The 21,750-nt window shown below is 54.2% G+C and overlaps 2 protein-coding genes across 5 annotated transcripts; one reads left to right on the forward strand and one right to left on the reverse strand.

Moving 5' to 3' along the window:
* Positions 1–6,116: 6,116 nt before the first annotated feature.
* GRB7 (growth factor receptor bound protein 7) lies at positions 6,117–14,837 on the reverse strand. 4 transcript variants are annotated; one of them, XM_040245473.1, is made up of 15 exons: positions 14,628–14,832; positions 10,136–10,292; positions 9,880–10,033; positions 9,542–9,698; positions 9,326–9,447; positions 9,157–9,234; positions 8,780–8,917; positions 8,331–8,441; positions 8,114–8,212; positions 7,739–7,819; positions 7,517–7,633; positions 7,275–7,335; positions 7,059–7,146; positions 6,862–6,955; positions 6,117–6,663 (listed from the first exon to the last, which is right to left on the reverse strand). In XM_040245473.1, exons 2-15 carry the CDS (start codon positions 10,285–10,287, stop codon positions 6,517–6,519), a joined length of 1,599 nt encoding a protein of 532 aa, XP_040101407.1. In that variant the 5' UTR covers positions 10,288–10,292; positions 14,628–14,832; the 3' UTR covers positions 6,117–6,516. The 4 variants fall into 4 exon arrangements, with proteins under 4 accessions (XP_040101407.1, XP_040101409.1, XP_040101406.1 ...); XM_040245475.1 differs by lacking the exon at positions 14,628–14,832 and adding an exon at positions 14,351–14,452; XM_040245472.1 differs by having other exon boundaries at positions 6,117–6,955; positions 14,628–14,837.
* A 5,356-nt stretch (positions 14,838–20,193) lies between these two features.
* Positions 20,194–21,585, forward strand: MIEN1 (migration and invasion enhancer 1). The gene is made up of 4 exons (XM_040245478.1): positions 20,194–20,333; positions 20,438–20,535; positions 20,958–21,034; positions 21,122–21,585. The coding sequence occupies exons 1-4, from the start codon at positions 20,245–20,247 to the stop codon at positions 21,203–21,205; spliced, it is 348 nt and encodes a 115-aa protein (XP_040101412.1). The 5' UTR covers positions 20,194–20,244; the 3' UTR covers positions 21,206–21,585.
* The last annotated feature ends 165 nt before the right edge of the window (positions 21,586–21,750 follow it).

Raw genomic sequence — 21,750 nt, forward strand, 5'->3', positions numbered from 1 at the left:
AACACGTCTCAGCCCAAGTGGTACCCCCACTTCCCAACACCCCTTCCTGTATAAAGATCATGGGGGACCCCTGGAGGCCAGCCTCAGCCCCCAGGATCACCCACTCCCCTGAGGCCTTAGATTCCAGTCTTCAACACCCAACTTCCCTAAGATCCAGTTCCTCCTTCTCCTCCCCCAACTCCCCACCCCAGCTGGAAGCTCTGTGCCCCAAAGCTGAGGTTCTTCCCCTGACCCCTCATCCCACCCCTCACCCCACCCCACTGCTGGGCAAGTTGGACCAATCTCTGACCTCTCTGGGTCCTCTTTTCTGCCTGCCAGACCAGATCAATGGTTCAGTCTTGAAAACTCTTTTTCTAAATATACCATGATGCCAAACTCCCAGATAAAAAGACAGTGCTCCCCCCAAAGCTCCCCAGCCTGCCCCCAAACCCCTACTGGAACCCTTGGATTCCCAGAAAGTGTTAGAAAAGTGCTCATGTAGCTGGTTCAGAAGAAAGGATCCTTCCCAGTGGCCTTGGACTCTCTTGCCTCTCTCTTTTCCTCCCTCCCTCCCTCCTCAATGTTCCTGGCACTGGAGCAAGAGGAAGGAGCCAAGCAGGGCCACTGAGCCAAAGCTGATCCCTTAGGCCTGCACAGGGAGGTCCTCCACCCATGAACTTGGAGGCTGCCTACATTTCATTGACCAGGGTGTCTGGGGAGCAGGGAGAGAATGAACTGGCCAGAGGTTTGTCTGTCTGGATGATCCTCCCAGAACATCCTAAGAGAGAATCCTGCTTATCTGTTCCCAGAGTCCAGAAAGTTGGTACCAGCCGTCTCTGACCTCCATACGTGAGCAGGCAGGGAGGCCCACCCTGTGGCCACACCCTCCCACAGGTCCAGGTCTACCCAAGACAGCTCTAGACCTTGGTGCCCAGCTCACAGCAGCCACACTAGCCCTAGGAGCTGGTGTCTATGATGTGTCCATGACGTGCAGCAGACCTTTCAGGGCCAACCCCCTGCATAGGGCCCACATCACCCTCTCTCAGTCCCTGCATCCTCTTCAGCAGAGGGAAATATGGGGAATTTCCTTTCCCAAAGCTTTTTTCTCATTTCTGAAATGTTCTTTAATAAGCACGTTTTTAAAGATAATCAAACCCAATAATTTAATATTGAAAAGACATTATCTGAGGCTCTAGCCTGTACTTCCTCCACCTCTTCCACCAGTCCAGATTTCCTTATAACCACAGGCCTCCGCTATCCTGCACTGCAGCTCTCCTTGGCAGTCCCTTCTGCTGTCTGGCCTCTGTGGGTCATGCTGCATCCTCAGAGCTGGGGAATCTTGCCCTGAGTCCCTCTGTGAGCTGAGGGGCCCTCATCCCCCACATTCTCAACTGCTGCTTCTCCTCCAGGAAGCTGGTGATCTCAGCCAGTCACCAAGGACGTCCAGCTGCTGATTTCCAGTATCCAGCTCAAGGCTGAGCCAGCTACCTCTAAAGGCCCCCAGCAGCCCTGGTCCGTCAGAGTGGCCAGTACTGAGAAGAATAGGGACAGAGAACAAAGGACAAGGCAGGGAAGGACTGTGTTCACCACTCGTGAGATGCGCTGAGCCTGACCTCTGTCCCTAATTGTATCTATGACCTCAGGAGGCAGGGGGACTCTCCTTGAACCGCAGCTTCCCATTTGTAAAATGGGAATGATATCTATCTCACATATTACAATTAGCTGACTGACATAGAAGGGCTTGGTCTCCTGCTGTGTGCCTCAGGCGAGGAAAGGTCACCGTGTCCTATCTTTATGCAGCCTAAATACCTGGACATGCTTAAGAGGTGACTCAGGGACTTCTCTGGTGGTCCAGGGGTTAAGAATCCACCTTGCAATGCAGGGGACACAGGTTTGATCCCTGGTCGGGGAACTAAGATCCCATGTGCTGTGAAGCAGCTAAGCCTGTGCACCACAACTAGAAAGGCCACGCACCACAAGGAAAGATCTTGCGTGCTGCAACTAAGACCCAACCCAGCCAAATAAACAAATTAAAAAAAAAAAAAGTGACTCAGTCTAACACTTTAACTCTCACCTCGGCCTGGACCCCTCGCACCCATACTTTGGAAGTTGGTCCTGGGCATCCATGGCCAGCACATAAGCCAGTACCAGCCAGCTCGAGCCCAAGGAGCAGCCACTGATGAGATGGTTCTGGGAACCATGGCAGCTGGCAGGTTGCACTGGTCCCTGGCTCCTCAAATCTTGCTACAAAGAAACAAAATCTTCACCCCTCTCATTTCTGGACTGCAGTACTTTCTTCAGGGTAAATCCCCAGCAGGTTCCAGGCTGAGCATGGGTGAAGCCTGTCTGCCCATCTCTGTCCGAAAGGCCTGACTCCCCGGCCTCTCCTCTCCTCTCCTCAGGATTAGCTGAGGTTGGGGTGCTTCGGTCACAAGTGGCCGCTGGGCCTGCCAAGTCGGCCTGATGGCTGGCTGTGGTGGCTGGTCCTTCTCAAAGTCCCCCTAGGACAACACCACTTGCCAGCAGGAGGACTGCAGAGGAGGAGGGGCTCTCCAGGGGAGGATCCCCTACGGGCGGTTTAGGAGTTCCACCTGGAAGTCAGGCAGTCGTGGGGGAGCAGAACAGCCAGGACCTGGCTGTCCCACTGTAATTTGGGGCCATTCTGAGGAGTCAGTTTCCTCACCTGCAAAATGGGATCCCACCTCATGCGCAGCCAATCGCAAAGACGACGCTTATACAAAATTAAAGCAGAATGAATCACATGTACTGATTCATTGTACCAATTCACTCAGGTACCGAATCGCATATATGCTCAGTCGCATCTGACTCTTCGCCCCATGGACTATAGCCTACCAGGCTCTGTCCATGGGATTTTCCAGGCAAGAGTACTGGAGTGGGTTGCCAGTTCCTTCTCCAGGGGTTCTTCCTGACCCAGGGATCAAACCCAGGTCCCCCGCATTGCAGGCAGACACTTTACCCTCTAAGCCACCAGGGATACAGTCTGTGGAGTTCTCCAGGCCAGGATACTGGAGTGGGTAGCCTTTCCTTTCTCCAGGGGATCTTCCCAACCCAGGAATCGAACCAGGGTCTCCCACATTGCAGGCGGATTCTTTACCAGCTGAGCCACAAGGGAAGCCCAAGAATACTGGAGTGGGTAGCCTATCCCTTCTCCAGCGGATCCTCCCCACCCAGAAACTGAACCGGGATCTCCTGCATTGCAGGTGGATTCTTTACCAACTGAGCTATGAGGGAAGCCCATCGCCAAGTACCGATTACCCAGCTTCAAACAGTGTCAACGCATGGTCATGACTACACTCAACCTCTCCCCTAACCTCTAGGTTATTTTAAAAACAAAGTTGAGAAGAGGACTTAGGCCAAGGGGTCCCTTCCAGGACTGCTGCTGCCAGTGCTGACCCACACCTCTACAGGAGACCCTCCAGCACTAGTAGAATGCACTTTCTTAGAATCCGAAAGCTATCATGTGAGGAGCTCAAAGACCCTAGGAGGAGATTCAAATGCTGCTGCTGCTGCTAAGTCACTTCAGTCGTGTCCAACTCTGTGTGACCCCATAGATGGCAGCCCACCAGGCTCCCCCGTCCCTGGGATTCTCCAGGCAAGAACACTGGAGTGGGTTGCCATGTCCTTCTCCAATGCATGAAAGTGAAAAGTAAAAGTGAAGTCACTCAGTCGTGTCCGACTCTTAGTGACCCCATGAACTGCAGCCTACCAGGCTCCTCCGTCCATGGGATTTTCTAGGCAGGAGTACTGGAGTGGGGTGCCATTGCCTTCTCCAAGATTCAAATGAAGGAGCATCAAAGACCTTTGGCGAAAAGCCTCAGCTGCACTTCTAAGCAGCATGGGTACCAACTACCAGCCATAGTAAATGAGGTTGTTTTGGGTCTCCCAGTCTTTTCCAGTGGCCCAGTCAAGATCATGCAAAGCGGAACTATCCAGTTAAGCCAGAAAATCATGAGAAATAATTTTTTAAGCCCCCCTCAAACCAAGCTGAGGACCTCCTTGGTGGTCCAGTGTTTAAGAATCTGCCTGCCAATGCAGGAGACTCGAGTTTGACCCCTGGTTCAGAAAGATCCCACATGCCATGGGGTAACAGCCTGGGCGCCAGAACTGCTGAAGCCCATGAACCCTGGAGCCTGTGCTCTGCAAGCAGAGGAGCCGCCACAGAAAGAAGCCCACGTGCCAAGCTAGAGCAGCCACATTCACTGCAGCTAGGGGAAGCCCGCGCACAGCAATGAAGACCCAGTGCAGCCAAAACTAAAAATAAATAAGATACTTTTTAAAACTCTTTTTAAAAAAAAGCTGAGACGTCATTTCACTCATAAGTACTTCAGAATGAACCTCTTAAATGTAAAGACTTAAAAAAAAAACCCATAACCACAATACCACTATCACTCTTTAAAAAGTTAACCATAATTCCTTAATATTATCAAATATCTCATCAAAGTTTCCCCAATTGCTCATAAATGCTTCTTATAGTTCACTAGTTTGGATTTGAATCAAATAGGTCAACACATTACATCTGCTTGATAAGTGTCTAAATTTCTTGAAACCTAGAGATTTCCCATCTTTTCTTTTCTTGTAATTTTTTGTTATTGAAGAAATCGGGTTATCTGTTCTGTAGTTTCCCAGTCTGGATTTTGGTCATCGTATCCCTATGTGTCATTTCACATGTTCCTCTGGTTTTTTTTTATAAAACTCGTCATTGGATGCAGGGAGCTTGGTTTCTTGGCAAAAATAATGCCTCAGTGAGTTTCATGTGTCTGGAGGGAGGTTCTATCTCTTTGTGATCTGCAGATTGAGCAGCATTTCAGGGGTTGCCAATCTGATACCTTTCTTATAAAGCTTCCCATCATGTAAGAGCTGAAACTATAAAGCTCTTAGACAAAATCATAGACTGGCATGGGCAGAGGCCAGACCCTGCAGGGTCTATCTGAGCTGAAGTGGAGGCATCGTGTGGGGAGGGGGCAGGGAGCAGGCAGAGTGCTATTTTGGAAATACCACTCTTGATGTTGAAGGACAGATTGGAGAAGAAGCCAGACTCAGGGGGCTGAGTGCTGTGGGATTCCATCATGGCATTCTGGAGAAAACAGAACAACAAACAGCACAGAAAACAGTGGAACCAACTACAAGGACAGAAAGCAGATCTTTAGTTGGGGAGGGAGAGGGGTTGAGGAGGGAGGAGTTGAACACAGGGACCCACTGGAGGTAAGGTAATGGAGCCATTGTGTCACTTGGTGGTGATGGACTGTGTGTTTGTCAGGACTCATTACCCTACCAGGTAGCCCAGGACTTGCCGAGGACATGGATGCTGTCTGACCCATCTCCGGCTCCCAGGCCCTGTTAGAGTGACCTCCATGGCTTTAGGTCCCGTCAGAAAGCCTCACCTGGATGACAGTCCCCGTTTGTTCATTCATTTAACAAGCCATCCTTGGGCACCTACTATGAGCCAGTAGGTGGTACCAAGACTCTACTGGGTACCAAGACTCTACTGGGTACCGAGACTCTCTGATGACCAAGAGCTCCTCAAGAAACATCAGGCTTGGGGACTTCCCTCGTGGTCCAGTGGCTAATGTAGGGGGCCCAGGTTCCATCCCTGGTCAGGGAACTAGATCCCACATATTACAACTAAAGAGGTCACATACTGCAACTAAGACCTGGTGCAGCCAAATAAATATTTTAAAGAAAGAAAGAAACATCCAGGTTTGGCTGCACATGGCCTGGATCCATCTGACACATTTTCAAGAGTTTGACTGGTGCCCATCTCTCCTGGTGGGCTTCCCTGATAACTCAGTTGGTAAAGCATCTGCCTGCAAAGCACCCAGATAAGTGCCTGGGTCAGGAAGATCCGCTGGAGAAGGGATAGGCTTATTCTTGGGCTTCCCTTCTGGCTCAGCTGGTAAAGAATTCTCCTGCAAAGCGGGAGAGCTGGGTTCAATCCCTGGGTTGGGAAGATCCCCTGCACAAGGGAAAGGCTACCCACTCCAGTATTCTGGCCTGGAGAATTCTATGGGCTGTATAGTCCATGGGGTTGCAAAGAGTCAAACACGACTAGCAACTTCCACTTTCACCTCTCCTGATCACCCCCCAGCCCCAGCTAGCCGGGCCCTGACAGACAGAACTCACAGGTGTACCAAAAAATAATCTTTATTGTCACTAGTATAAAACAGAGATCAACTGGCCTCTCAGTCTGTACAAAACGTGGGTTGTAAAGACCACCTGGGCTGCCCCCATTTCTCCCATAGTGTCCTGTCCCAGAGCAGCACCCAGGAGCTCCATGAAGGGGAGAAGGCCACACAAGTGCCTTCCCTGAAGGAGAAGTTGAGGGTGGACTGAGCAGGGAGCACCTTCTGCCTGAGGGAGGCAAGGAGCAGAGGAGAAAACTGGAGTAGGGGAGCTCCCAGCCATTCATGATGATCCTGGCCTCACCTTCTGCCCGTTCTGAGTCCGCTCCGGGGCGGGTAGCTCCGGAGGAGGGGGGCAGCCTGGGTTGGGCCGAGATGTGACCGGCCCGTGCAGTGGTCAGAGGGCCACGCGGGTGCAGCAGTAGCGCAGCAGGCAGGGCAGGATGCCGCGGTTCAGCTGGTGGAACTCCACGAGCTGCAGCAGGTCGGTGAAGCGAGTCTGGCCGTCATCCATGCTGAAGTACAGGCGCCCCTCCTCCTCGCTCTGGGGTGTGGCCACAGGGGTGGGAAGTCAGGGACGGGTGAGGGCCTGGAGGAGCGCCCTCCTGGGCCAAGGCTGAGGTCCCCATTGCTTGTGTAGCAGCAAGGAAAGAGGGGAGACCCCAGGCACCCTGGGGGCGGTGTGGGGAGGACGGGCTGCTGGCAGTCCCACGTTTGTACGGCAGGAAGCAGGGATACTCACTGGCAGGATAAGGTAATGTTTGACTTTCTGCACGTGGCACAGAGAAAGCACAAAGCCCTGTGGGTTCCGCTGACTCTCTCGGACCAGGAACAGGCTGCCAGGAGACAAGGCAATATGACCCGAGGACACAAGGCCACCACCCGGACCCAGGTCTGTTTCCTCCCTGGTCTGCCGCCCTGCCCAGCCTAGTCCCTTACCCATCAACCAGGCCCTGCTGCCCAATGAGCCGCTGGCTCTCCTCGCGAGAAATGCGTCCATGGAACCAGGGTTGGGTGCGGTGGATGGCTGGGGTGAGAGGAGGCAGATGGGTGGTCACTCTGGGGCGGGGACCCTCCTTCTCACCACCCGCAACAGGAATGCTCAGAGAAGCCATACCAGCCCCCGCCCCGAGGACACCGGGCCCTCTCACCCACCTGCACTGAGGCTTGTGCCCGAGCTGGGGGTGGGCAGGCTGAGACGGTGGTTCGTCTTCTTCTGCAGAACAGTGGGAGACATGGGGGATTAGGGCACAGCTGGAGCGTTACCAGCCCCTCAAGAATAGAGAGCCTCTTTCTGCAGCTGGGTGCCTCCCCTCACCCCTCGCTTTCCTCTTCCCGCTTCATGGGAGCCCAGATAGAGAGCAGTGCAAACACGCAGCTGAGTGTAGCCCCCTCACCCGCCAGGCCTGGGCCTCCTCCAGGGCGGCGCTCAGAGCTTCCCGGGGGTTCTCAATGACACGCCCGGCATGGCCGGAGAAGTCCATGGCCACCAGAGTGTTGTCTGTGACACTCCTCTGCAGGTTGGACAGGACGGGAGAGGGGTCAGACGGGACTTCAATATCCCTGGCATGGGGCCTGGGTGCTCCCCTCCCCCTCCCACAACATCTTGTAACACTCACCGAGGGTGGGGAACCCCCACAGGGTGGGCACAGGTGGCGGCACAGTGTCTGCTGGTAATTCTTATACAGCTGTACCCCAAACTGCGAGGTGGAGAGAGAAAGAAGGCCAGAGGTCACACAGATGCTGGGGGCTCCGCTGTGGCGCCCCGCCCAGACCAGGACTCCCCAAGAATCGGGCAACATCCCTGCCCCTGGCTGAGGGGCTTCCTGGAGCCAGAGCTGCAACTCCAGTCTTGCATCAAGGATTCTGAGAGAGCAAGGCTATGATGATGCCCTCTCATTCCAGAGACTTCCTGGGGGCAGAACTATAACTCCTCCCTCACACGAGGGATCCCGAGAGCAGGGTCAGCCCCCCAGCCAGCGCCAGAACCTCACCTTGAAGAGGCGGAAGGCGGCTAACCAGCAGGAGCGGCTCTGCTCATCCTCAGTGCAGAAGAGGCGAAGCCCCTTGTGGCCATTTCGAAGCTTATTTGGCTGCAGGGAGAGGAAACAACCAGATGTTGTCTCCTGTCTCCGTGGGGCAGGGCAGGGTGCAAGGAGAGGAGTCTGGGGGTCCCAGAAGCAGCTCAGAAGCCCCAGGTAGGATCCTCACCTTGATACAGAAGCCAAAGTCTGTGGGCATCCCGTAGAGCTTGCGGCCCTGGGTCACCACGTACACATTGGACTCGTTCACATCTGCTACGTACTGCAGGTGCCTCGGATCCTGTGCAGCACGAGTGAGCAAGACTGTACAGGCAGACCCTACCCCCCTCTCAGCATCCCCCCTCAACCAGCTGGGGAGAGTTCAGGCCCAGAGAGAAGCAGAGAAGTGCCCCGGGTCACACAGCACATAGAAGCAGAGCCAGGACTTGAACTCAGTTCACCTGCCTCTCCCACTGCTACCTTCCAGGGCAGGTGAGCTGGGAGGGGAAGAAGGGTAGCTGAGGGTCTCAGGGCCTAGAGGGTGAAAGGTCTAGGAGTTCCCACAGAGAAGGGGCAGCTCCTAGAAGCACCAGGGATGGGGTCTCCGAGGGGCTGGGGCTGTCACCTTTAAGACCTCACCTTGGAAGTGCCCTTGGTGGAGTAATACAGGCCAGAGCGGCGCAGGAAGCAAAAAAAACGTTTCCAAAGCTTGCGCCCTGACCCCCGGAGCTGCAGGAAGCCCTGGATCTCTGGGAAGCTGCCTGCATTCAGGAAGTTCTGAGGACAGGAGAGCAGGGTGAGAGGCCTAGAGGTGGCCACACACACACACAGAGGCCTTCCTAGCACCTGCCTCGGTGGCAGGGGTTTACATTTACTGTCATTTAACAGAGGAAGAAACTGATGCTTAGGGCAGTGCTGGGCTTTCCACCCCATAGAGGGATGGCACGAGCTTCAGGGCCAAGAAGCCCTGGGCGATCCTGGGGAGTCAAGGCCATGAAATGGGAGTGGGCCCTCACCTGGATGACGTCCTCATGGGACATGCCCGTGTGTGCATCCAGACAGCTAGAGACCATCTTTTCTGGGAATAAGGAGTGCTGGGGGCAAAAGGAGCCAGGAGTCAGGGACTGAGGATCTGGGTGGGGGTTGGGGTGTCCGGGCCCAGATCCCCCTGTTACACACACTCACTGGAGTGCTCTTGAACAGTTCGTATTTGGCAAAGTTCTTCCGGAAGACGATGCGGCTGTCTCCACCAATGGGCCAGGCAGCCTGCACTTCTGCCACTGACTCATGGTCCTCCAAGGCCCGCTCTGGGGTCAAGGGCAGAAAGCAGGGGTCAGTGGAGGCCAGGCAGGTGTGAAGCACTGCCTCCTAGGATAGGCAGTCCCCTGTGCCCCAACTTACCCAGTGCTAGGTAGGGGTGGCACTCCACCAGCCCCCAGTTCTCATCACTCAGGGAGTGAGATCGCTGCACCAGCATCTCGCACACATAGCGAGCCGTGGCCCCTGCCGCCACCTCCACCGAGCGGCAGGTCCCATCTTCGCTGTACACCTTTATGACCTGCACCCCAGGAATGGTAGGTGATGCGGGGAAGGGCAAAGGGTGGTTCTCGCCCATCCCCCTCTGCTCTACCCTCTGGGATCCTTGACCAAGTCCCCTCCACCCAGCCAAGGCGGCACTGTATCTGCCCCATCCCCTAGCACCCCATGCTCCCTGCCTTCTCTTTCCCAGGGAAACTCACATGGGGGCAGCTCGTGTCTCGAGGGAGCAGCCCCCTTGCACTGGAGGACCCCCCAAGAATGGGGCTCTGTGAAGAAGGGCTGCAGAGCTCGGGAAAGGGGTTGGGGATGGAGGGCAGAGAGGTTGACTGTAGCTCCTCCTCTCGAAGAAGTTTCCTGGGGCGGGAGATGGAGGGGGGCCATTGATAGTAAGCTTCTGTGCATTACCCCAGTGCTGACCACTCCCCCCAGCCTCCGTCAGCCGACACCCCACTTTACCTGCTGGTTGGAATGGGCAGAGGCTGGGACCTCTTCACCTCCCCAGACAGAGGGGCATCGAGAGGTGGGGGAGTCCCAGGAGGGGTCCCAGAGGCCAGATACAGGTCTTCTGGGGAGCTGCTGAGATGAAGTGGAGACAGACCCAGCTCCATGACCTCTGAGGGAGAAGAGGAAGAGCTGCTCTTGTGCCCGTGTCCTGGGGAGAGGGGCCAAGGGGACCCAGACCTCCTTCACCCTTCTGTCGGGTGCCCCTGAGTTTATCCGGCCCCTCCTCGATCCCCCACCAACTGGAGTTCCCTGGAGCCTCTGGGGAAGGGCAGCGTGAGTCCCTGTTCCAAAAAGGGACTCTGAGTCCTGAAAAAGAAGCATTCCTGCCTCATCACAGGTGAGACAGGGAGCAGAGCTCAGCATTTGGACTCCCAGTCCAGCGCTCTTCCTTACCCCAGGTTGCCCAGGGGAAGAGCGGTGAGGGTCCCCTCACCACAGGCCAGGCAGCAGCGATGGACTCCCTGACCCCCACACAGCCGGGCTCAGTGTCGTCCTTGCACTTCCCAGCGTGGGGCACTCACTCCTCTGGGCTCTGCCCCAGGTTTTCCCAGCGCTTTGTTGCCAGAGCCTGTTGTGGCAACGCCTGCTCAAGCGCTGAGTGATGCACAGAAGGAGAAAAGGAGGTGGGGAAGGACAGGAACCAGGAGGGCAGGAGGCGGGCTCACTTGCAGCGGGAAGGAGAAGGCGAGTCTGGGGCCCGCGCCCCAGCAGCCCCCAAACCTTGTGCGCCTTTGTTAGGCCCCTCCCCCTCCCCAACTTTCTTGAGGCCACAACGCCGGAGCCACCTCCTCTGAGAAGCCTTCCTGGATTCTCCACGTTCATACTGAAGGGCTCCCTCTGGGCGCTGTGCTGGGGCCTCCGCACCTGTCTTATCCACCCACTGGTCTGAGGATGCCCGGCCATCCCAGGCAAGGCCAGGGTCTTACCCATGTTTTATTGCCCACAGGCACTACACCGCATCCAGAACAAGGATAGAAGAGATGGGGCAAGGATGGCCACCAGCAGGTGGAGGCATCACAAGCGCCTCCTCCCCAGGAACCAAGACCCTTTAGGCTGGGCTGAGACCTGGGAGGACCTGGGAGGACCTGCAGTTCTGTCCCCTGCCTGTGCTCCAGATACTGGGCCAGCGCTGTTAGCTTGCCTAAGGCACCCAAGATCTGCCCCCCATCCCCGCACCTGGGATGAGGCAGGTCCCCAACCTTTAAGTGAGGACATGAGGAGATTTGGGGGACAGGTGAGTCAGGGTGGGGCGGGACACACTGCCTGGAGCTCTCCATTCACCCTTGACTCATCTCCACTACTTCCTGGCTTAGGAGAAACACAAACAACCCTGCCTCTACCCATCCCCTCCACTCCCCCCCAACCAGAACAGGATTGGGGAGGAGGAAGATGTGGGTGGTGGTGGGGAGGCTGAGGCTCCTCTGACATCATCTCCTCCTCCCCACCTTTGGCCTACCTCCAGTCCAGGTCCAGGTGCAATCTGCAAAGGGCCCCAGGTAGCCACCACCCAACCCAGGAGCCCCCTCACCCAGGAGGGAGAGAAGAAAAGCCTGGCTGGGATTCAGAAGCCCATCTGGAGTGGAGCTGGCATCACAGGGGTGCCCCTGGGGTACCTACAGTAACCCAAAGAAACATGCAGTCCTCCTTCTCCTGTCCAGAGCCCCCCAGACTTCCATTCTGCTGCTGCTGCCCACCCTTAGCATCCAGGACTCAGCTGGCCTGGGAGGGTCTCATCCTCATCATCCCTGGGAAATGAGGGTCCTTTTAATTCATATACTCTCCTGGGCGTTCTGATCAAAGACGTACTCAGCAGCAGGAGTGGAAAGTCAAGACACACAGGAAGACAGACACAGACAGGCAGACAGGGGAAGGCCAGGAGGGAGAGCCAGCGACGAGGCTGGGGGTCCTGCCAGGAAGGGAAAGATCCACCCACCGTGGAACACCAAGAGACACCAGCTCGTCAACACTAAAACACAAGGCCCCCACTCCCACCCCCTGTCTAACCTCTGGCAAACAGCCCTGCTCACTTCATCCCAGGGGGGACTAGGGGAAGGGCTGCAGGAACCACCCACTCCAGGAAGCCAGAGACCAACAGTGGTCTGAGACCAGGAGGACTGGATCCTCTCCCATCCCAGAGGGAAGGGGAATCTGGGCAGCGTTTGGAAGGGGAGAGGGTAGATTTGAATCAGACTAGAGTCTGGCCTCTGTGGGGGGCGGGGAAGGCTGACTCTGGATGGGTTTAGCCTTCAGATCCCATCACCCAGCTCTCCAGACCCTTCTAAGGCAGGACAGGACTGGGGAGTCAGGACCAAAGAGAGGAGAGGTGAGAGAAACCCGTCCTAGCTGTCTCCCCTGGGCAGCCCCCTCCACCACCCCCAAACTTTCCAACTGGGGCCCTGGGAAGGTTATATTGAAGAAATCGACCCCCACATCAATCTGTCCCCTTAGTACTGCGACTCCCTTCTGCGACTTCCCCGCCCCCGTGGCTCGGGCCCCACCCTCCTTCCCGCCCTCCCGCCTCCAGCCTCCTTGTTTACTTCCTGAATCTTGCCCCACCTGGCTGGCCCCGAGGGCGGGTGGCAGGGCTCAGGGTAGAAGGCCGGGCCGGTAGAAAACAAGGCCACCTTCGGTACCGGATGGGGTGGGGGGGTGGGGTGGGGAGGGGCTGGAGCTGGGGCCTGGAGGTGGCGGGAAGGCCCCCTACAGGCCCAGGAACCCCACGCCCCGCCCGCATCGGGATTTAGTTAGGAGGAAGGCTTTACCTGTCGGGGAGCGCTTAGGGTGAGGGCTCAGGTGAGGCGGGAAACCCCTAGCTGACCTGGAGTTGGGGGGAGGGCCCCCGGACCCTGCGGCCCCGCCCCCTCCCTCACTAGGGGAAAACATCCAATGGGAATGAGGGGGGCAGCTCTTTTAAAGTTTAATTCGGGAAGAATGCTAGAGTGTCTGTGGAGTTAATCATTACAGGCTGCTTGCCTTCCCGGGGGGCCCCCCCAACAGGATAGCGGGGGGTGGAGAGGGGAGAGCAGAGTCCAGGACAGGCGGACCAAGAGGGGGCATTCTCGAGGCGCAGTGGGGTTGGAAGGCCTGGCAAGGGCAGGCAGGAGTATTCTCCATCCCCAGCGTGCCAGGGAGACGCCGACTGGGATGCGTCTTCCCCAAGACTGTTCAGACGGACAAGGCAATCTGCCCTCCTCCCCCATCCTCACAGCGCACCCACTCTCCCCAGGCCCTACTGCGCTGCAGACCCCCAGCATCTATCCCTTCAGCCTACCTAGAGCACTTCTTTCTGAAGCCAGAAGGGACCACCCCCCTCCCCGGGGCCTGTCCCACCCCCACCTTCCCACCGGAGGGCTGTGCTGAGTTGCTCAGTTCAGTTCAGTTCAGTTCAGTTCAGTTCAGTTGCTCAGTCGTGACCGACTCTTTGCAACCCCAAGGACTGTAGCTCGCCAAGCTCCTCTGTCCATGGGGATCCTCCAGGTAAGAATACTGGAGTGGATTGCCATGCCCTCCTCCAGGAGATCTTCCCAGCCCAGGAATGGAATTGAACTGGGGTCTCCTACATTGCAGACAGATTCTCGACCAGCTGATCTACCAGGGAAGCCTGTATTGCTGAGTAAGGACGCAATTCAGAGAATCCGTCTCCTTTACTGCCCTCCAAGTTGGAAGGTGCCCCGCTGCCCCCACAGAGACATCTGTCTTTAATAAAGACTTGGGGGAACTCAAAATGGGGTCAAAGCAGACAGAGCCTGGAGACACTTGGGGCTGCCCCCTCGGCCTTGGGACACCCCTCCCAGCTCTCTTTCTGGGGACGTGGGGAGGGGCTGGTTTCAGCGGGAAATCCGCCGCCTCTCGGGGAGGAGAGAAGCTGGGTTCCTGCTTCCCTGACCCCGTCAGCAGGTTGGAGTGTGTGTTTGGGGCTGTTGGGGGGCGGGGTGGAGAGGGACGGAGGAATGGGGAGAACAGGGAGTGAGAACAGGGAAAGACCGAGGGCAGACAGTGAGGAGGGGGCAGGATGGGAGGCTGGAGGAAAAGAGAAAGTGAGGCCTCCAGGAAAACACAGCAGGAGGCCGCATCCTTCTCCATATTCTCCAAAGATCTCCACATCTTTCTCCCGGATCTACTGGTGCTCCCCGCCCCCAAGACGAAGTGCCGCTCTCTGGTCCTTACCTGGACCCTGGGTGTTGGCACACCTGGCTGGGGCCACCGATTTAGGAAGGGAGATGCCAAGCTCTTCGCTACCTGACCCCCACCCCCACCCCCTTCCCCGCCCTTGGCCTGACATCACTGAAGGGGGGAAGAGAGGGGGAGCCGGGAGGCCTCCTGTCCTGCCCACCTGGGCAGCCATCCAGTCAGCTCCCGGCCCTGAGACTGGCACAGCCTGGGGCCCTGGTGCGGCTGGGAGTGGGAGCAGATTGTCGTCTGCAACCAATCTCGGTGCCCTTACCTGGAGGAGCCCCAGCTGGAGTAGGACACAGGTCCGGAGTCCGTCTGTCTAGGAACCTCAGGGACCTGGGCTTGGTCTCAAACCCCCTCCCTCTTCTCTACAGGTGTAGGAGAGTGTCCCGACTTTGAACGTAGGAGTCGGGGGAGGTTGAGCTCTGTTGTCCAGGCTTCTGACCCAAGGAAACAAATTATCTTGGGCAGGTGGGGGCGGGGCCTGAGGGAGGGGCATGGGAGGAGGAAGCGCCGGAGGAGGGGCGGGGACTCCCTGACACTCTACCCTGGCTGGGATTGTTTTTGTCTCTCTGTAGCAGGTGCCAGGGGAGAAACAGTCAAACTGTACAGCCCGAAAGCGACCATCTAGAGTCCTCATGACCTGGGAGGGAGGAGCAGGGACCTGGAAGATCAGAGAAAAGGGACTCGCCCACTCTTCCCCACGCCCCTTCCCAAACCTGGTCTGTTCGTTGGCCAATTTAGGGGGCCTATCTGCTGCTTAGGGTCTTACCCCTTGGGGCAAAGGGCACTCTATGATAGAGGGAAGCCAGCCAGAAGGATGTCCAGCAACACGGCCTGCCCCTTGACCTCCAGCCACAGTCTGACCACCCAGGCTGCACCCTGGCCCCTCAGGGGCACCCAGCATATACCCTCCCTTCTAAGCAAAGTCCACAGTCTCAGGTTTTCCTTCTGAAATCGAAGGGGTTAGGCAAGGTCTCCCAGTGGCAGAAGTCGTTTGGGGAAAGCTCTGGCCAGGTGCCAGGGGACTCCCCTTAGCGCTGGCCTTCAGCAGTAGGCAAACACAAGGTTGGAGAGAGGGCCTAGGAGACTGAGATCAAAGGCACCAACCTCATCCCACAAGTGGGTGACAGTTCAGTAAACAAACAATTCATAGGGGTGATAAGAGATCTGCCCTGGGGGACCTGGAGGAGTGACTGGATGCTCAACTTTCTCCAAACTCAGTTTTCCTTGAAAAAACCAGACTGGACTAAGTGAAGAAGTGGGGAAAGAGGCAAGGTCATCTGGGCCACTGGATATCATGTGAAAAACACAGTAGACAATTCACTCAATCAATTCTTCATTCACTCAGCTAATATTCGTTAAGTACCTACTATATGCCAACCGCATGCTTGGCACTGGGGATACAGGGAGCAACAAAACAGATCCCACCGTTATCTTCATGCAGCCCAATCAGGGAGACTGATGTTAATCAAAGAACCAGGGCTTCCCTGGTGGTCCAGTTATTAAGAATCCACCTTACAATGCAGGGGACACCAGTTCAATCCCTGGTCTGGGAAGATCCCACATGCCATGGAGCAACTCAGCCCATGTGCCTACTGAAGCCCACAAGCCTAGAGCCAGTGCTCCACAACAAGAGAAGCTACCACAACTAGAGAGTAGCCCCAGCTTGCTGCAACCAGAGAAAAGCCCAAGCAAAGCAATGAAGACGCAGTGACAGCCAAAATAAAAAGAAATCAAAGGATCACACAAATAATAAGAGATGATGAGAGACAGCTATACTGGGAAAACACACAGGGAGTTAGGGAAGACTTCTCCATGGAAGTGACAGTTGAGCAGAGGGGAAGTTGTCTGGATTGGAGGATTTGGATTGGTGGATGCGAAGGGGGAGCACTTTTCATGACGATGAAACAAGTGCCAAAACCCTTGACAAAAGGGGACAGAGCATGCAGAGGCAGAGCAGGGTGGAGAAGGAAGGAGAGGAGCCCACAGGTGTGGCTGAGCACGTGTGAAAGGTGTGGGGAAAGGCTTTGTACTCAACTGTGTCCCTCAAAGTGTGGCCTCCAAATCTGCCTGGGCTTGTGTAAAAACACAGATCCCTGGGTTTCCCTGGTGGTCCAGTGGGTAAGACTCCTCCTGCCAATGCAGGGGACACAGCTTCGATCCCCGGTCCAGGGAAATTCCACATGCCACTGGGCAACTAAGTCCATGAGCCGCAACTACTGAGCCAGCCTGCCTAGAGCCCGTGATCCACAACAGGAGAAGCCATGGCAATGAGAAGCCTGGGAATCGCAAGTGGAGAAAAGCCCAAGCGCCAACAAAGACCCAGCACAACCAAAAATAAATACAACTTTAAAAAACCAAGCAAACAACAACAAAGAAACAGATCCCTGGGTCCCTCCCCAACTACTGAAACTTGGTCTCTGGGGACAAGACCCAGGAATGTATGGTATTGACAAGCCCTCAGGTGGTTGTTCTGTAAACCAGGTTTAAGAGCCATCCATCCTGTCTGTCCAGACCAGCAGGAACTATGGGCAGAGGCCAGACCCTACAGGGTCCATCTGAGCTTAAGTCGAGGCCCAAAGGAGTGGGCAGATTTATATTTTGGAAAAATCACTCTGGATGTTGAAGGACAGGATAAGTTGGAAAGAGGAACCAGACTCAAGAGGGCTCAGTGCTATAGGATTCCATTTATATGACTTTCTAGAGGGGGCAGAATGCTAAGGACAGAAAACAGATCTGGAGTTGAGGAGGAGGGAGAGCAGCTGACAGCAGAGAAGCTTGTGAAGAGGTAATGGAGTTGTTGTGTATCTTGGTCCTGGTGGTAGAAGTACAACGGTGTGTGTCAGGACTGACAGAAAGGTACACTCCCGAGGATGGGTATTACTGTGTATAAGTTATATCTAAACCTATTAAAAAAAGAAACGAATGAAAAAGAATAGATTTATATATCAGTATGGAGAAGGAAATGGCAACCCACTCCAGTGTTCTTGCCTGGAGAATCCCAGAGACGGGGGAGCCTGGTGGGCTGCCGTCTGTGGGGTCGCACAGAGTCGGACACGACTGAAGCAACTTAGTAGTAGTAGTAGTAGTATATATCAATAGGACAGCTTCAAGAGTCCAAGTAAAAATCCTTACATTTCTGGTCAATTGATTTTTCTTAAACATTTTAACTTTTTTTTCATGTGGATCATTTTTAAAGTCTTTATTGAATTTGTTACAATGTTGCTTCTGTTTTATGTTCTGGTTTTTTGTTTGTGAGACATGTGGGATCTTAGTTTCCCAACCAGGGATCGAACCCGAACCCTCTACACTGGAAGACAAAGTCTTAACCACTTGACCTACTGGTTAATTGATTTTTGACAAAGGTGCCAAGACAATTCAGTGAGGGAAAGAATAGTCTTTTTGATAAATGGTTCTGGGACAAATTGAATAGCCACATGGCAAAAGATGAATTTAGATCCTCCCTTACACCAGGGCTTCCCTGCTGGCTCAGAGATTAAAGCGTCTGCCTCCAATGCGGGAGGCCTGGGTTCGATCCCTGGGTTGGGAAGATCCCCTGGAGAAGGAAATGGCAATCCACTCCAGTATTCTTGCCTGGAGAATCCCATGGACGGAGAATCCCATGGACGGAGAAGCCTAGTAGGTTACCATCCACGGGGTCGCAAAGAGTCGAACACGACTGAACGACTTCACCTTCACCTTACACAATTTACAAACATTAACTCAAAATAGATCATGGATTTACAAGTAAGAGCTAAAACTATAAAACTTCTAGAAGAAATTATGGGAGAAAATCTTTCTACCTTGGGTTAGGCAGAGATCTCAGATACAAATGAGACAGCAAAAGTACAAATGACAAAATAAAAAGTTGATAAACTATACTTCGCCAAAATTTTAAAATTTTGCACTTTGAAAATTTAATTTAAAAAAATACTTGTGGAAGACTGGAGGAAAATAGTTACAAGTCATACATTTAATTAGGAACTTTGTATCCAGAATACAGTTGATCATTGGACAATGCAGGGCTTAGAGGTACCAATGACCCAGAGCAGTTGAAAATCTGAATACAACTTTACAGTCAGCCCCCCATCTGGTTTTCACCTTCAGATTGACACAGACTTTTATTGTGTAGTACTATGTATTTACTGAAAAAAATCCACATGTAAGTAGACCCACGCAGTTCAAACCTGTGTTGTACAAGGGTCAATTGTTTATAAGGAACTCCTACAAATCACTAAAGAGACAAACAACCCAATTAAAAGTGGGCAAAAGATTTGAATAGATGTTTTTCCAAATTAAGATATATGAATGGCTCATAAGCACATGAAAAGGTGCTCAAGACCATTAGAGAAATGCAAATTAAAACCTCCTCACTCCCATCAGGACGGCTATAATGAAAGAGACAGACAGCAAGTGTTGACAAGCATATAGGGAAACAAATCATCATATATTGCTAGTAGGAATGTAAAATGGTACAGCCCCTTTGAAAAACATTTTGGCCATTTCTTAAGTTAAACATAAACTTTCCACACGACTTAGCAATTCTACTGGTAGGAACCCACAAGAAGTAAAAACACATGCACATACAAAGACACACAAACATTCATGGCAGCATTATTCAAAATACCCCAAAACTGGAAACTCAAATATCCGTCAACTGGTATTGAATAAACAAAATATTTCATCCATACGCTGGGATATTTCTCGGCAACAAAAAGGAACCACTGCTACTGCTAAGTCTCTTCAGTTCTGTCCGACTCTATGCGGCCCCATAGACGGCAGCCCACCAGGCTCCCCCGTCCCTGGGATTCTCCAGGCAAGAACACTGGAGTGGGTTGCCATTTCCTTCTCCAATGCATGAAAGTGAAAAGTGAAAGTGAAGACGCTCTGTCGTGTCCGGCTCTTAGTGACCCCATGGACTGCAGCCTACCAGGCTCCTCCGTCCATGGGATTTTCCAGGCAACCACTAGTACATGCTATAACATGGATGAACCTCAAAAACTTTAAAAGGAGTGCAAGAAGTCAGAAGCAAAAGACTACATAGTATTTCATTTAAATGAAACATCCAGGAAAGGCAAATTGATAGAAAGCAGATCCGTGGTTGGTTAGGGTTGGAGCCGGTAGCTGGAAAGATTGAAAATACGCAGGTGGGACTTTTTTTTTATGTCGGTGGAAATGTGTGGAGACGGCTTCACAACTCCCTAAGTCACTGAATTGTTTAGAAATGAATGTTTTAAAGGGATGCTAGAGTGGGTAACGTGAGAGGATCCTTTGGTGGGGCCCCAGGGAAAGAAGAGGCAAGGAGACAGTCTCCATTTCTAGAGCTGCAAAACGGGAATAAAGAAGCCAGCTCGGTGGCGGGGTAGGATGAGTCGGGGAGGTGGAAGAACTGGGTGCACGTGACGGCCTCAAAGAGCCTACGGAATAGAAGCCTTAAAGCCTAAAGGTTTCCGAAGGCATGAGACACACGGAAACTACCCAGGCTGTGCCTGCAGTTTAGCGCTTAAGAGTAAGAAGTACCTGAGTGTGTAACTGTGGAATGCTTTACAATGCCATCAGCAAGACAGGAGAAACGGCAACTATTCCATATCATCAGTCAACCCCGGGCCCTCTGCAGTCTAAGATATGTCACTAGATTAAATAAGACCGTGAAGTCCAGCGGACACTAGATGTGGGGCAAGACCGGCGCTCCGAGAACGCGGGCCCGGAAAGGTGGTCTAGGCCGATCCGCCCAGCCCAAGCTCTCGAGCTGGTAGGTAACACGGTCAGAACGCAGTAGCAGCCGCCTGCAGGGGGCGACCCGACGTCACGCGCGGCCCCGCCCCATCACGTGCCCGCGGCGTCGCGTCACACCCGGAAGCAGCGGCTGTAGGGAGCTGGCAGCAATGAGCGGGGATACAGGGACGACGTCCGTAGCGCCCCCTCCCGGGGAGACCGAACCGGGCCATGGGGTCCGCATTGTGGTTGAGTACTGGTGAGCGGCCCCTGCCAGTGACGGGGATCCGGGCCGGACGAGGGTGGGTCCACCGGAGGTACCTTTTCCGAAACCCAACCGGACCTCCGGTATCTTCTCCCTAGCGAACCCTGCGGCTTCGAGGCGACCTACCTGGAGCTGGCGAGTGCCGTGAAGGAGCAGTATCCAGGCATCGAGATCGAGTCGCGCCTGGGGGGCACAGGTGAGGCTGCGGAACACCTGCTGAGTCAGTGTTCTAAATCCCAGCTCCATCACTTTCTAGCTCTGGCATTGGCTGCTTTATAGTGTCCAGCAGTACCTGGCACATAGTAAAATGTCCAGCCAGCTTGAGTCCCCTTCCATAGGTGAGGAAGCCTATGGGAGAAACGGGTGAGACCGAAGTGTTGGAGGGAAGGGAAACTTTCATTGAGTTACCAGGAATTCAAAGGAAGGGCACACGGGTGATGCCTCCCTTCAGTTTCATTGGCTTGACCCTAGGCTAGGAAATGGCCTGAAGAATCTCTAATGTGGCTGAGGGAGCTTGTGTGAGGTCTAAGGAGTGTGGAAGGCCCCCCCTTTTGTAGAACTTCCCGCCTTTTGCCTGTGCTCAGCATACAGTTCATTCATACGTTTATTTAATACTAGGGGCCTTTGAGATTGAAATCAATGGACAGCTGGTGTTCTCCAAGCTGGAGAATGGGGGCTTTCCTTATGAGAAAGATGTGAGTACTTGCAATACCGGGAATAACCCTAGTTCAGCTTGCCCCTCCAAGGGACACATCATGCCATTCCACATCTCTGCCCTCTAGCTCATTGAGGCTATCCGAAGAGCCAGTAACGGAGAACCCCTCGAAAAGATCACCAGCAGCCGCCCTCCTTGTGTCATCCTGTGACCGGATGTGATTCTCAGTTCCTGCTCTCTTCTGGGATCCAAGCCTTGGTCGCCTGGCTTTGATCCTGCTGAGGGCTCCCCACTGCCTGTCTCACCTCACTGAGCTCCTGGCAGCTAAGAGAACCTGGCCTCCACTTTGCCCCTTTGGTGGGCACCAGGAGGGAGGAGATGGTTCTGTGGTCTTAGGGGTGGAAGAGATGCTCTCCATGGACATTTCCACAGCCACCTTACACCCCTTCCCTAAGATCAGTGCCCACAAAAACCTGCTCCCCTCTCCAGCTTAGCCATACCTGTCAGATGTTACCATAGTTCTAATTTATTTTCCACTAGCCCCAGGCAATGTCAGCTATTGGCAATAAAGTGGCACTGCAAACTCCTGTGCCCGCTAGTGTGTGTCTTATGTCCAGTTTGGGACGGTGGGGAGGGAGGAAAGGGGGACAGAGGCCAGCCCAACCTTTGTGCCACCAACGTGACTGTGCTGGCTGGGTGGGTGGGTTTTTTCTGGATTTGTTGTTTGGTCACTAAGTCACGTCCGACTCTTTGTGA

The sequence above is a fragment of the Oryx dammah genome, unplaced genomic scaffold, assembly GCF_014754425.2.
Source record: "Oryx dammah isolate SB20612 unplaced genomic scaffold, SCBI_Odam_1.1 HiC_scaffold_8, whole genome shotgun sequence".
Classification (NCBI taxonomy): domain Eukaryota; kingdom Metazoa; phylum Chordata; class Mammalia; order Artiodactyla; family Bovidae; genus Oryx; species Oryx dammah.

Bases quoted from the DNA above. Each gene is read 5' to 3' on its own strand.
- GRB7 (XM_040245472.1), bottom strand. From the start codon at position 10,287: ATGGAGCTGGGTCTGTCTCCACTTCATCTCAGCAGCTCCCCAGAAGAC. The intron at 9,699-9,879 runs GTGAGTTTCCCT...CCTGGGGTGCAG, and splicing joins GAGACACGAGCTGCCCCCAT to GTCATAAAGGTGTACAGCGA. The intron at 8,213-8,330 runs GTGAGGATCCTA...CTCTCCCTGCAG, and splicing joins ACTTTGGCTTCTGTATCAAG to CCAAATAAGCTTCGAAATGG.
- MIEN1 (XM_040245478.1), top strand. From the start codon at position 20,245: ATGAGCGGGGATACAGGGACGACGTCCGTAGCGCCCCCTCCCGGGGAG. The intron at 20,334-20,437 runs GTGAGCGGCCCC...TCTTCTCCCTAG, and splicing joins CGCATTGTGGTTGAGTACTG to CGAACCCTGCGGCTTCGAGG. The intron at 21,035-21,121 runs GTGAGTACTTGC...TCTGCCCTCTAG, and splicing joins GCTTTCCTTATGAGAAAGAT to CTCATTGAGGCTATCCGAAG.